At 38.7% G+C, this 12,842-nt stretch overlaps 1 protein-coding gene across 8 annotated transcripts in view; it reads right to left on the bottom strand.

Moving 5' to 3' along the window:
- ldlrap1b (low density lipoprotein receptor adaptor protein 1b) overlaps positions 1–10,084 on the bottom strand; it is a 38,659-nt gene extending 28,575 nt beyond the window's left edge. For 4 of the 8 annotated variants that reach the window (XM_010879250.5, XM_034297476.1, XM_034297477.1 and 1 more), the window contains exon 1: positions 9,811–10,084. In XM_010879250.5, the coding sequence (XP_010877552.2) occupies positions 9,811–9,895 (85 nt within the window). In that variant the 5' untranslated portion in view covers positions 9,896–10,084. The remainder of the gene's footprint in view (positions 1–9,810) is intronic. The other 4 variants (XM_010879252.5, XM_034297479.1, XM_034297480.1 and 1 more) reach the window with 2 other exon arrangements.
- Positions 10,085–12,842: the final 2,758 nt, after the last annotated feature.

Below are 12,842 nucleotides of genomic sequence, written 5' to 3'. Positions count from 1 at the left end.
CCAACATTGAGACACGTGCTGTGAAGCACTGACCAAATTCACTGGTAGAGTGAAAGTGGAGGACACTGGCCCTTACAATAAGCATTAAACCAGTAGTCAGGTACAGAAGTCAGGTAGGGCCTGTGTTAGGGCTCTGTTACTAAACGTTTTCTTAAGTGTGCACTTAACCTAATGTGCCTACTTGAGAGTTCAGTTGTTGTTGGTGAATGCCCTATATAAAATGTAGTAGGGCTGCACAATATATCGCTTCAGCATAGACATCGCGATGTACGCATCCGCAATAGTCACATCGCAGAACATGGGATTTAGTAAGGTAAACATACATCAGTCCACAATATATAATTAAAAAAATTGAAAAAAAGCATTATATCTGTCTGATATAAGGTAATTTACTCAGATTTATGGGTTATTGGATACACAGTTATTATTATTATTATTATTATTATTATTATTATTATTATTATTATAATAATAAATTATTATTATAATTATAATTATTATTATTAACACGGCTCGAGGAACAGGCAAAAAAGACCGAAATGGAGAATTTGGTTGCAAAAAGAAATGCATTGTCAATTACATGGAAATATTTCGGCTACAGACAGGATGAGGTTGACCAAAAACAGTTACTTTGTCGAGAGTGCCTTGCAATTGTTGCCAAAACACGACCAATTTGTTAGATCATTTAAGGCTCCACCACAAATCTTTGTATGACGAGTGCAAAACATCTCAATGCCGTCCAAAGCAAAAATCCATTTCGGATGCATTTGCCAGTATTAGATCAGCCACACCATATGAGAAAGGTTCCAAACGGCAGAGAGAAATCACAGATTCAATAACATTTCACGTCCCCAAAGACATGGTACCAATTAACACGTTTACCAAAGAGGGTTTTAAAAACATTATGCGGTCACTTGACAATAATATCATACAGCAACAACGGACTTGTGGTCCAGCCGGACAACGGAGCCCTACATAAATCTGACCGTACACTTTATTAATGAGGACTTCCACCTGAAAATCACTGTTTGCAAACTGCATTTTCCCAGAGGATCATACAAGTGAGAACATCGCAACAGGGATGAGAGAGGCTTTAGCTGATTGGGGCCTAGATGAGAGTCGTCTAGTCTGTATTACAACAGACAATGCCTCGAACATGGCTGCACCTGAACAAGTGGAGCAGATTGCAGTGCTTTGGCCACAGACTGCATCTTGACTGCTAATGGTAGTTGGGAATGTTACCTGTGTACAAGCAGAAAGGATGATAAATCTTGTTTGGCAGAAACAAATACATGATTTGTAATTGAAAACCCAAACATTATGTAGTCAATAGCAGAGATATTCCAGACAAATCTGAATTACATAAATTGCTGAAAAAAGACTAGACTGGCCAACACATTCTACCATGTTTCTGTTAAGAAATACTTTGTGAAGATCTGAACGTGGAGGGTTTAAGCAGCAGTCACCAGTTTTATACTGAATGAATACATCATTCAACAGGAAACACATTGCTTTAATATGCCACTGATCAAACATATTTTGCAAATGTGGTTGTAATGTTTTCAAAAAACAAAACCTCAAGATTCTTGACCAGTCATCAACAATGGTGTGCAAACTTAGGAGCACAAATCCAAATGAGTAAGTCACTCGTTTTATTTTCCATAGACTGACCTCCAACAGACTGGACCTACATTTATACTGTACAAATAAAATAGAGTTTAAGAAATCTACTATATGTGTATTGCTTCCATAATAACAATTAACTATGGAAAATCACATTACCTCAAAATCAAGTGATGAAGAAAGAGGTTTCATATTGTGGGGAATATCTTACAATATCTGTGAGGAAAAATAAGGCTCAACCAGTTGGCAACGAGCATTGCACTCTAAAGTGATGGTGACCAGTGCAGAAAATACTTTCCCAGTGTTTCCAGGTCCGCCCTACTACAGCAGGTATACATTGCTACTGAATCTACACTGCCATGGCAAAACAATCTCATATTTTGACTGATGTGTGCTGTCCAAACTCTGCGTAATCGCCTATAGCCTGTATCATCATAGAGACAAACTCCATGGAAGTTTTTTGTTCACATGCTTGGTTGTTTAATTTGAGTTTAAACTGAAACTAGGCATCAGGTACTACAGCAGTCAGTTACAAGCTAGGGAGTGGCACCACAGAGGGGGAAATTCGCACATACTCAACAGGGCTATTGGTTTGGTTACCATGGAAACCCTACCAAAAAGGGTAGCTAAAACATTCATCAATATTTTGGTGAACTTTTGCAAAATACCACATTATTTAGAAACATTACACTGCACCCTCAGTTATTCAGCTTTAATAGAAAACCTTTTGGTCTGTAAAGAAAATATTTTTTAAAAGAAAGTGAAGGCTGGAATATATTTCTACCTGCCACAGTGGCTAGTGAACCAACATTTTAGTTTGTATCTAACTTCAATAAAAAGGAACAGTTCTTAGGGCAATTCCAGTATTCCAGTTGAATAGTTACATTACGAAACAACAGCATCTGTGAAGAATCAGATCTTGTCTTGCTCCTAATAAATTATAACCATAATAAGGCAGGTTAAGTCATTTATGATATTTCATTATACAGTGTGATTTTAAAGCATCAGACATGCTCAGTGGGTGTAGTTGATTTTATAAAAATTTGACATTGCAAAATACCTGTTTTTAAAACATCAACCAATTGATTGGTCTGTAGAACTGCCAACATTCAACACCAGCCATACAACTTTGCTACAACCAAAAAAAATATCCCAGTAGATTTGTCAGACTTCCTTTACAATCCTTCTGACAGGTTACAAAACAACAACAGCAAGCCAGTGAAACAAGCAGGTCGGTCTGCATAGTCCAGAGGCTCACTTCGGAGTAATGATGCACATCGTTCTGAGAGACTTGAGACATACTTAGTAAACAATGTGCCAGTGTTTCACAGATGGGTGGGACAGCCCAACCTGGAGGCCACATTAATTATCTCAGACTTTAATGAGATTTCTAGGCCTTCAACTTTCTCTAAATAGCCTCAGGTGGCGTGCATTCAGACAGCAAAGACCCATTAACATTGCACTGGCTTTCAGTGGGTCAAAAGCCCAAGCTGTCTACCATAGAGCAGAACACTTGACTAAGCACACTGGTATAACAAGCTGACAAAACAGGTTCAACATCTCTCTAACCCTTGGAGAACCCACCAAACACGCAGAAGTAATCCCCAGAAAAAACTAACTAGAAAATAGTGACACAAAAAAGTACATGTTCCATCTAGCATAAAACCTAAGCAGACTCCAGTGATGTTGTAACAGAGCTATTAACCACTGGGGGAATTTACAGCTCCATAAAGGTATCCTGCAGGAAGCAATCACAATTACTACCTGGCTGGCATTGCTTTTTGGATGACTTTGCACAGGGGACACAAATCCATTGCACTGGCCAAAGGAAATGACAATCTGAGACCAAGCAGGGTTAGATGAACTAACCAGCCAGGACAGAGTGTGAACGGCTCTAGTATGTCATGCACTACTTAGCAGACTTTCACCGTACCGCACTGGAAGTACAGCCCACAGATGTTTATTCCTCCATGGCCTTGGGGCACTGCCAATCAAATAAACTGGTCACACAGGCCACAATAAACAGTTGGCCAGACTCTTCTACATAACAGCCTGAGCTTGATCTGACCGCAAGTCAGCAACAACAACAACAACAACAAGCAGTAAAAACACTTATCCTGTTAATTAAACCAACATTTAGGAGATACAAATGGTTTATGCCCATTGACCTTATCGTAGGTCACATCCACTCGGGACTTCCAAAAAGTATTTTTCCGAGTTAAAAATCAATAAGGCAGGAAACCATGTAACAGGCAAGTAAGTGGCCAGCCCTTGAAAGCAATCTCTGAAGGCCAGTCAAGTTAAAGGGACACAGACGTAAAACTGAGAATTGGAGTGGAAAGGAAGTACAGAGAAAAGTAATTGGCCCGAAAATAGGTTGATGATTGATGTCAAATCATTTTTCTGACTAAAAGGAGGCTGTTCAGACAATAGGGCTGGTGAGCTGTGCAGAGTAAGCCTTTGTCAGCAGAACTGCCAAAATCACGAGAGCTGTTTGAAGTCACCAGGAAATGACATAAATGTCACATTCTGTCCTTTGTTGAAGTCAGGCACAGGACGGAAAACAACACACAATTGATGTGCGGATTTATAAAATGTTAGTTTGAATGAAATCTATGGCAGAATCTGCTGTTAGTTACATTACAGAAGGCATTATCTGCAACATACAAAAGTGGTTTTGGGATTGGAGTGTTATGTGACTGTGAGCCTCTTGAATTTTGCTCAATTTCCTACTGTGCGGTTAATGGCTTGTGTGACATTGTACAAATGTTGAAGACGTGTCTCACTTTGAAACTTTTTAGATCCATGAGGAAAATAATTATGAAAAATAGTCATCAGGGATGCATTGGGCAAAAAAAAGGTATCGAACTTGGACGCACATTTTTAAGGTCAAGCTTAACGCACGCATGCAACAAATTAGTTTAAATAATTCCCTCTAATTCTAATTCATTCCCCAATCAATTGTATGCGCGTCAAATTTATGATTACGGCCTTTCCTTATATGAGCAACTACCAACAGGCTCAGAGGTCTTTCTCCAGATACATGCTGTGTTTAGGACCATTTGTCTATAGACAATTAAGACAACCATTACACTGCTTGCTAAACCAGAATTTCAGCCAGAACTGTCTGGGAGCAGAATGCTCCTCAGGCTCAAGTCTACAATTGATCTAGCATGCTCCCAACCAATCACTATACATTGCTAGAGTTCAACTATGTCCAACGTCCCCATTTACTTCTACCCCTGGAGGTCACCCAGGCACAGGTACGCCCCGATAAAGATTAGAATTATGTTTACATTGATGCAGCTACTCCTCAGTGGCATGGTCTTAAACTGCTGCACCACTCAGGAATCCTCATAAAAGACTCAGACTCAAATCTATCAAGCATTTACAAGGGGGTGACGAGGACAGCAAGACGTTAATCAAGGTGCATTTTGGAATGCAGGTGCTTTGCATTGACTCAAAACATTTGCATAATAAGACAATGCTTCTGTGCTGTGGTCTCAGGATGGAAGGAGGCTGCATCACCTAAAGCCCACATAAAAAAAAAATATATACACACCCCAGCTTGCAGCATTGGTGCGCTTCCTGTTATGACAATCTGAAGTAAGTCACTTTCTACCAAGAGCTGGCAACAGCTACCAGTGCACTGATCTACCCGTACATTATTGACATAACCTCATGGACACAGTAAGTGTCAGTTGTCAGTGTTTTGTCCATAAAACGATAAAACGTTGCTGTGAACAGGTTGTGGGTGAGAGGAAATCCGAGTCCATTGCAGGCCAGGGCCAGACCCACATGAAATGTGTATACAGAGGTTAATATAAAACAGGAGGATTCAATGCTGCCATTAAACTATAACAATGGTTTGGGGGCATTATCAGTTTCCACCAACCCTTGCTTTTGGTCACGTCATCCCTGTCATGGGAGATTGAAATCAGGAAGCAGGTCTTTAGCATGCCTTACTATTCACACAGTGAACGGATCAAACCATTGATGAAATGTTAGTTAGTCAGTGGGGAACCATCAGGGCCCTCCTACGCATTCAGACAGGGCCTAAGGATAGATACAATTCTGTATATATTTGTATCCATTATAACTAGGAATTTTGTTTTGATTGATTTAATCTTTTTTTTGTATTTATTGTAATGATCTTCCTATAGAATTTCTTCAGTTTTTGTTGGAATAACAAGGGTTAATATCCAATCAGAATTTCTCTTTGGTAGTCTCTTGGTAGAAATTATTTAGTTAGGCTCAACGCTCATTGGCTGGGCCCTCAGGCTTTGGATAGAAGCCAACTTCATTGACATTTACTTAAATTAGAGCAGCATTTTGGAATGACAGTAGAATCAACCAATCACAAATTGTCTTGTAATAGGTGGGACAATTGTATGATCCCTCAAGGCCCTCTAGAGAGCCTAAGTATTCGTCACTAATTCAGAGCCAATGGCTAGCCTTATGCCGTTTTCTCGCATTTGAGCCTAGCTAGCTGGCTAGCTTTTTGCGGTGAGTGTATGTAACGAGTGTTTCATAGAGACCGACAGGAGAATGGAATGTGTAAAATATAATTTAAACTTAACATCACTGGGTATTTGGTAAAAACAAAAGGTAATGATGTTGCAATTGGAAGTGACATGACATTGTGCGGTGGTGCATTTTTTTATTGTTGCATGCTGGAGATCATCAAATACAGCGCTACTTTTTTCCTCCCTGACACTGTCCATGGTCTTGAAACAATGTGAGTAGTTGTGTGGTTGAATTTATTCCGCCACTTTTTGAGTGACTTTCTTGGCAAAAGTTTCTTTGAAACTAAAGTATTTTTTTCCAACTTGGTTCCTGCTATCGATATTTTCAACGATCCTATACGTTTGCTGCTTCTGTGAGCCACAGCCGAGGCGTGGCTTAGGACTGTTTGACTCTGTCATGAAAGAATTGCTTCTCCTACATAGGTCTGCCAAAGAAATGTCTCAAGTCATGCTCTGTATATACAGGCATCCAGGTTTTCTATCTATATGTATGACGTCCGCAACTGAGGGCCTAAGCTCCAATAGTCACAGTTTGCCACTAATTGTTAGTCATCATGCTGCCAAGTCCGCCAAACAAGCCACAGTCTACGAAGATATAAATACTTTGAGGCCATACAACAGTGTGATCATTGCTGACACTGCATGGCTGTCTTTCACAAACCACTAAAACCAGAGAGCACAGTCAACATAAGAGTCCTACAGATTCACAGCCTTTAGTAGCTTAGCAGAATGATATATAGATACACCTGAAGATGATTTCTGATCAATCAGTTATCGCTCAAATAAATAGCTAGGAAACTTAGCTAGGAAACTTTTCCTCTGAACATGCAGGGCAAGAAATAATACTGCCATGGATTTAATAAACAACATAAAAAACATCAACAATGGAATTTTGATTGCAATTAACACTGCATACTATACTGTACAGAAAGAAAAAACAATACATGGCAGGTTTACAGAAAATATAAATAGATACATAGCTAGATCAATAACTAGCTAAATATTGTTTCTGATTCACACAATGTGTTTGGAGAAATAAGAGAGATATCTCACCTAACCAGAAGTATTCATAAACATAAGGTTATTGAAAGATTAATCTAACGATCCCTCATAAAAAAAATTTGCAGAGGTTGCCGTGCTTAGTTGGCTATAGCCAGGATGTCATCTCTGTTTCAAACTGATGCCCAATGCCAAACATCAGCCAGCTACTTATTCATAGTAAGCTAGAATACACAAAAAAATGCCCATCAATAGAAGCCTGACCACAGTTGTACATTGTACTCCAATTCCACTGAAGACCAAATTAGGCTATGGAATTCGGAAACACAAAAACGTACATAACTCCAAAAATACTGCTAGATACAGAAATTGCTAGCAAGTCTGCCAAAGCTATTTAATTTCATTGGCATAAGAACCTATTTTGTTCTTTCACGGCATAACAACACACTTTTTTTCTTTCATTCATGAATGACATTGATACAACAACTATCAAGAAAGGTGACAACTTTTTCATCAAGTGAAATGAGAGGATCGTGGAAATAAAATAAATGTTGTTCAAAATAGATTCGAACTTAAGTCTTCCATGGGAGAGGCACTGTCTTTCACCATAACACCATGGCATTTCACCAGTCGCTTAACACTATTGAGCATTGTGTTAAACTGACTAACGTTTCTTATTAAGTTTACCTCCACCACAAATAGTATCTATTGTTAGCTGTTGCCAAGGACCGTTTGAACAGCTTATTACCCAGTAATAGGCTTACTGGTATCTACTAACTTCTTAGGAATTATAATAATAATAATTGAGCAAGTGCTAGCGAAACTGAAGATGAACTTTTCCATGCCAGACACAGTCGCAATATAACCTATACAGTTTTATTTAAGGCTCACTGTAACGTAACAACTGTAGCCTATGTTGTAGCCAACAAATGTGTTTGTCTATCCTGACCTAAAATGCATGCACGGGTGTTTACTTCGGAAATCCACCAGAAACAGTCGCACTATAACCGTAAACTGTTTTATTTCAGACTTACTATAATGTAGTGACTGGAGGTTTTAGCCAGCGAAGTTTTCGTCTATACAGAATCATTCATAATGTATACTTCGCTTCGCCTGCGAGGAGATACGAACACGCAACCTACGCTATTTAACAAGGGGTAGTCAGTCAGCCATCAGTAAGAGACATTCGCTCTTAGTCGGCTCAGCTAACGCGGTCCGGGCAATTTTTTTTTAAAATGTTTACGTTTCAAACCTTTCATAGCAATGATGTAGATTCAGGCATTTTTGGAACTTCATCGCGTCTTGGTAATTTACAGTCACCGTAGAATTTCAAAACCGATTATTCTAAAACCCTACACCAACATGTGTAGCATAGCAAATCAGAAACAGTAGCCCAACATGCAAATTAGCCATCTCAATCCCTTAACAGTTTGTTTACAAGCAATAGCGCGATTTTAGTTAATAACAAAAGCATTTGCTAAAAGGCACCCATTTCCGATTAATGTTTTATTGTAAATATCGTAATAACACGGGAGTGCTCTTACATTTGGGAACATACCAGTCATGAAAAAATACCCATGACAGGTAAGATCCAGGCTCTCCCTTCCTCACCATAACACGAACATCAACAAAGCCAGAGCGTGGTGAACTGAAAATCTACATGGGGAAACTATTTCCGCGTGTTAATTTCACTCCTGCTTTTTTATGCATCCTGCTTTTTTATGCATCAATGTATTCAGCCAACAATGCCTTACTCTACGTCATGGCATTTTAGTTAAATATAACCTATTTTTAAAACGTTAAACAACGATGGTTTTGCAGCATGAAAAATACATGTAATACATTTTACATTGATTGTTAAGTACCTAAAATTGTCACTTATACTTTAAACACTGTTTCGCAAAAAAGGATCACCTCACAGTGTAGATTTGTTTTTTGTTGCTCATGCGTTACGTTTCCTGCTTTCATTCATTTCACACACTAAAACATATCAGGCCACCTGCTCGAGTTCCGCTCGATAACAGGTAGCAATTAGCTTTTTCCAGACTCGAGCCGAGTCTAAAATATTAGAACTATTCGTGCTAGTTCCACTCCACGGTGACGTGGCGGATTAATCCCGGCAAAGTCGACGAAAAAAAATACTATGAATCTTATGCAAAGGAACTCATGGTTCTCGGCCAAATATCGAACGTGCCAAGAAAGACTAGTGGCTCTACAGAGTCCGAGGCAGACAAAATTGGCTTGTATGGCCATTTTGGTAACTATAACTCATTGACTGGTTCTGACAGCAAGACAACTGGCAGATTTGTGGGCTACGTTTCCTGGGGAAAGAGCAGGTATGATAGCCAGATCATTGAAGTTATACAGACTTTATACAATTTTTTTTGCACGTTCAGACAGAAACCACCATGCATAAAGTAGCTAAATCCGTTTCTACTTTAAAGTTTACTCTAAAATTTGCTACAGCCAGGAACACATTGAGGAAAACATGACATTGAGTACTGTGCTAGCCTGAAAAGGTTAGATACTTTATGTAAAATAAGTGAAGAGCTACATTTGCAATTTTACCACATAGAACACAGGAGTCGCTAACAATAATTTTCGCTAACCTTTCATCCATACGCTAACTAGCTACTGTGGCTAGTCAACTAGCTACACTTACTTTTATGTCTGCCAACACCCCATGACTGCTTAGCGAGACTGGGGCTCCGAATAATTGCCCTTCCAGCGGACTTCAAAGCGTCCATATCTTAATCCAAAATTGGGGCAAAGAGCCCAACAAGCTTTGACTATTGTCTCTGAAATCACTTCGCTCTGTTTGTCATACTCTCTCCCAAACTTTTCAGCTGTTCCTTCTTTCTCCTGCTTCTAACACAATCCAGAATGGATGGATTATCATGTTCGTCTCCACTGGGCGGTGTTATATATGTAAATTCACCGGATAATGTACATGACGTGCGTTTGTGGGATTGCACGAGCGAGCGAGGTCGCTGCGCAGCTCTATTTGAGGCTCGCGCAAGGCGGTGCAAGCACTGAATTAAATGTCCTTAGATTTTTAACACTGTAGATTACCCAAATATAAATAAAACATGTTTTACATTAAAGAGTATGATTAAATCTATGAAGAAACGTATGGTTAAGGGGTTAATACAATTAGCTTAAGATAGCCTACATGTTAAATTATTCATTATTGTGGGCACAATGAATATGTAGACTAGATACATTTATTTCCAGTTGCCTTATATTCTTTTGTTGACAGTATTGACTCATGTTATAGAGAATGATTGTAGAGGGGCTATACTGTTTTGTCACTATGAGCAATGTGTACAGTAATACATGTTGTATTTTGCTGTCAAATTACATATTAATTTCATGCACTCTTATATACATGCCAACCATTGTCTCCCACCCACTGCTTATTCCAATAACCCTGACAGGCAGCCTATCTTATAAATGGACAGAGAGCTGCTGATAGAAAAACAGAGACAGTTCCTCATGGCAATGTCAGCCTCAACTCTATCATCATAGAGCCCATCTCACAGCTGGTGCCTCCAGAATACACTGTCCTTGGCAGGATATGGGTGACATGCTCACCTGTCTGCAGACAGAGCTGTTTGGAAAGGACTCCCCAAGGGACTCATGGGTGTCACATTTACTCATCCAGCTCTCTGCCGGAACATATTATAATATAAACTCTTCTAGTTATCTATGGTTTAATCTGAACAGTGAAACTGAGCCCCACACATTAGTGTTATGATGACTTTTTGTAATGAGCATTTTTAAATATCTTTAGCAAACAAACATTCATAATGAATAACATCCCCATAAAAGTAATGCTTTCCACATTGGATTTCGTTACCAATATAAATCGTCACCTGTACACATCGTGCAGTAAGGGGGTTGGAATTTAAAAAATCCAGCTCTTCTAGATTTCGAAGGAGATCACATGCCACGGAAATAGTACAATAGTAGAGTACAGCAGTGTGTTATGTTCTCAAGTACGTTAGTATAGTACACAAACGACACATCACTCCTCTCATACGAAGCCACAGATCATTAACCAAAGCTTTGCCATGTAGATTATAAGCAATGCAACTGTCATCTACACAAAGGAGTTGTAACTACTGGTGATGACCTAACAAAACCTATATTCGATAGACACTTTCTGTTAAAATCACTCTTACTAAAGGCCTGGATCTCAAAAGTTCTAAAAGGTTTATGGACTGACAAGTAATGTCAGATCCACAGAGATCCTGGTCAAAGTCTGAGCATAGCCGGCACATTTAAACAAAAATAAATAAATGAACATTTGTTAAGTATCAATTAACAGGTTCAGATGAGTAGGGAAGCATCGCTGAAGACATACAATTTATATAAGATATGTGCTGCCAACTCTTTCTCTCTGTAGAAGAGGAGAACGTATGTGAAATATAATGAGTAATTTCTAATGGAATTTATGTATGTATGAATGTACTACTTGAACAATAAGGCATTATTATTGTTCAAGTAGTACATGAAAATACATGTCCTGACCATCTTCGTAAAAATCAGGTGTTGAGGCAGGCCGGCTGCAGGATGCAGTAACTGGAGGGGCATATCTAATTCATATACCATTTGCAGTGTTTATGGGGAAACAAAACTGACGGGGCACAGAATCGACCCCCCCCCCCCCCCGTGTTGAGGGTAGGAAGACTATCCACATTCATTTTTAAAATTGTCCTAAACATCCTGTTCCTGCACACGTAAATGGTCTCCCTATCACCTACATACTGCCAGCACAGTTGATATCCATTTGTTTTTCATTGCTATCATTTCCCAAAGGTAAATATTAATGTCCAGAGTAATCTAAAAGGGGTATATTTTAATCACATTTGTTGTTTGTAATATTACGTAAAAAGAGACAATGTTGTCACTCCTGACCATAGCCAACAAAATCTTTACCGGGAAACACCTAAATGGTGGGACTAAATATGACTTAAATGCATTGCGTAATGGTTTCATGATGTATTTACTACGTAGTTTGCCAGAATCAGATACAGATCCCATTATAATTTGTCACTTCCGAATGGTAGATGTGCCAAATAGAGGTGTTAACTTGGAACAAGTGCGGTCAAGTCCTTATTATTACAATATGACATGCAATTAATTCATATAATTCTGCAGATTTAGAGTATGCCTTTATATTTAAAGTGGCCAACAGTGCATGTGATTTAAAGTCTCAATGCCTTTTAGTGTGGAATACCTAAGCAACTCAGGTGTATAAAAACAGCAGCAACAATACATATGAGACTATTTGCATATAAACCATGGATAGGTTAAATTAAAATGGTTAATTGAGAGTAACATCTTGAAGATCCGGAAATTGAGAAAATCCAATACTTACCACAGATTTTTTACATTGCAACAGGCAGTCCTTGGCAACACAAGTCCCTTATCTTCTTTTCAAATTTTCACAATGCATTTTAATTTCTCTATAAAAATCCAAAATCCCTAATTAGTTTCAATTTACAGTCCCATCACTTAGAAATAGTTGGCCTTGAGGTTATTCTATTTCTAAAAGCCTTATCTAATTATTATTTCTCTACAGCTTTCAGAGGATCAAAAGATGTGAAGAGAATATAAACGGTTCAATGAAAGAAAAATGGCCAATGGTCTTAAATGTTCAGTTTCTTCTGGGGATTGAGGCCATCAATA

The sequence above is a fragment of the Esox lucius genome, chromosome 15, assembly GCF_011004845.1.
Source record: "Esox lucius isolate fEsoLuc1 chromosome 15, fEsoLuc1.pri, whole genome shotgun sequence".
Lineage (NCBI taxonomy): Eukaryota > Metazoa > Chordata > Actinopteri > Esociformes > Esocidae > Esox > Esox lucius.
The sequence above is the reverse complement of the archived record's forward strand: the minus strand, read 5'-3'. Positions and strand labels throughout refer to the sequence as shown.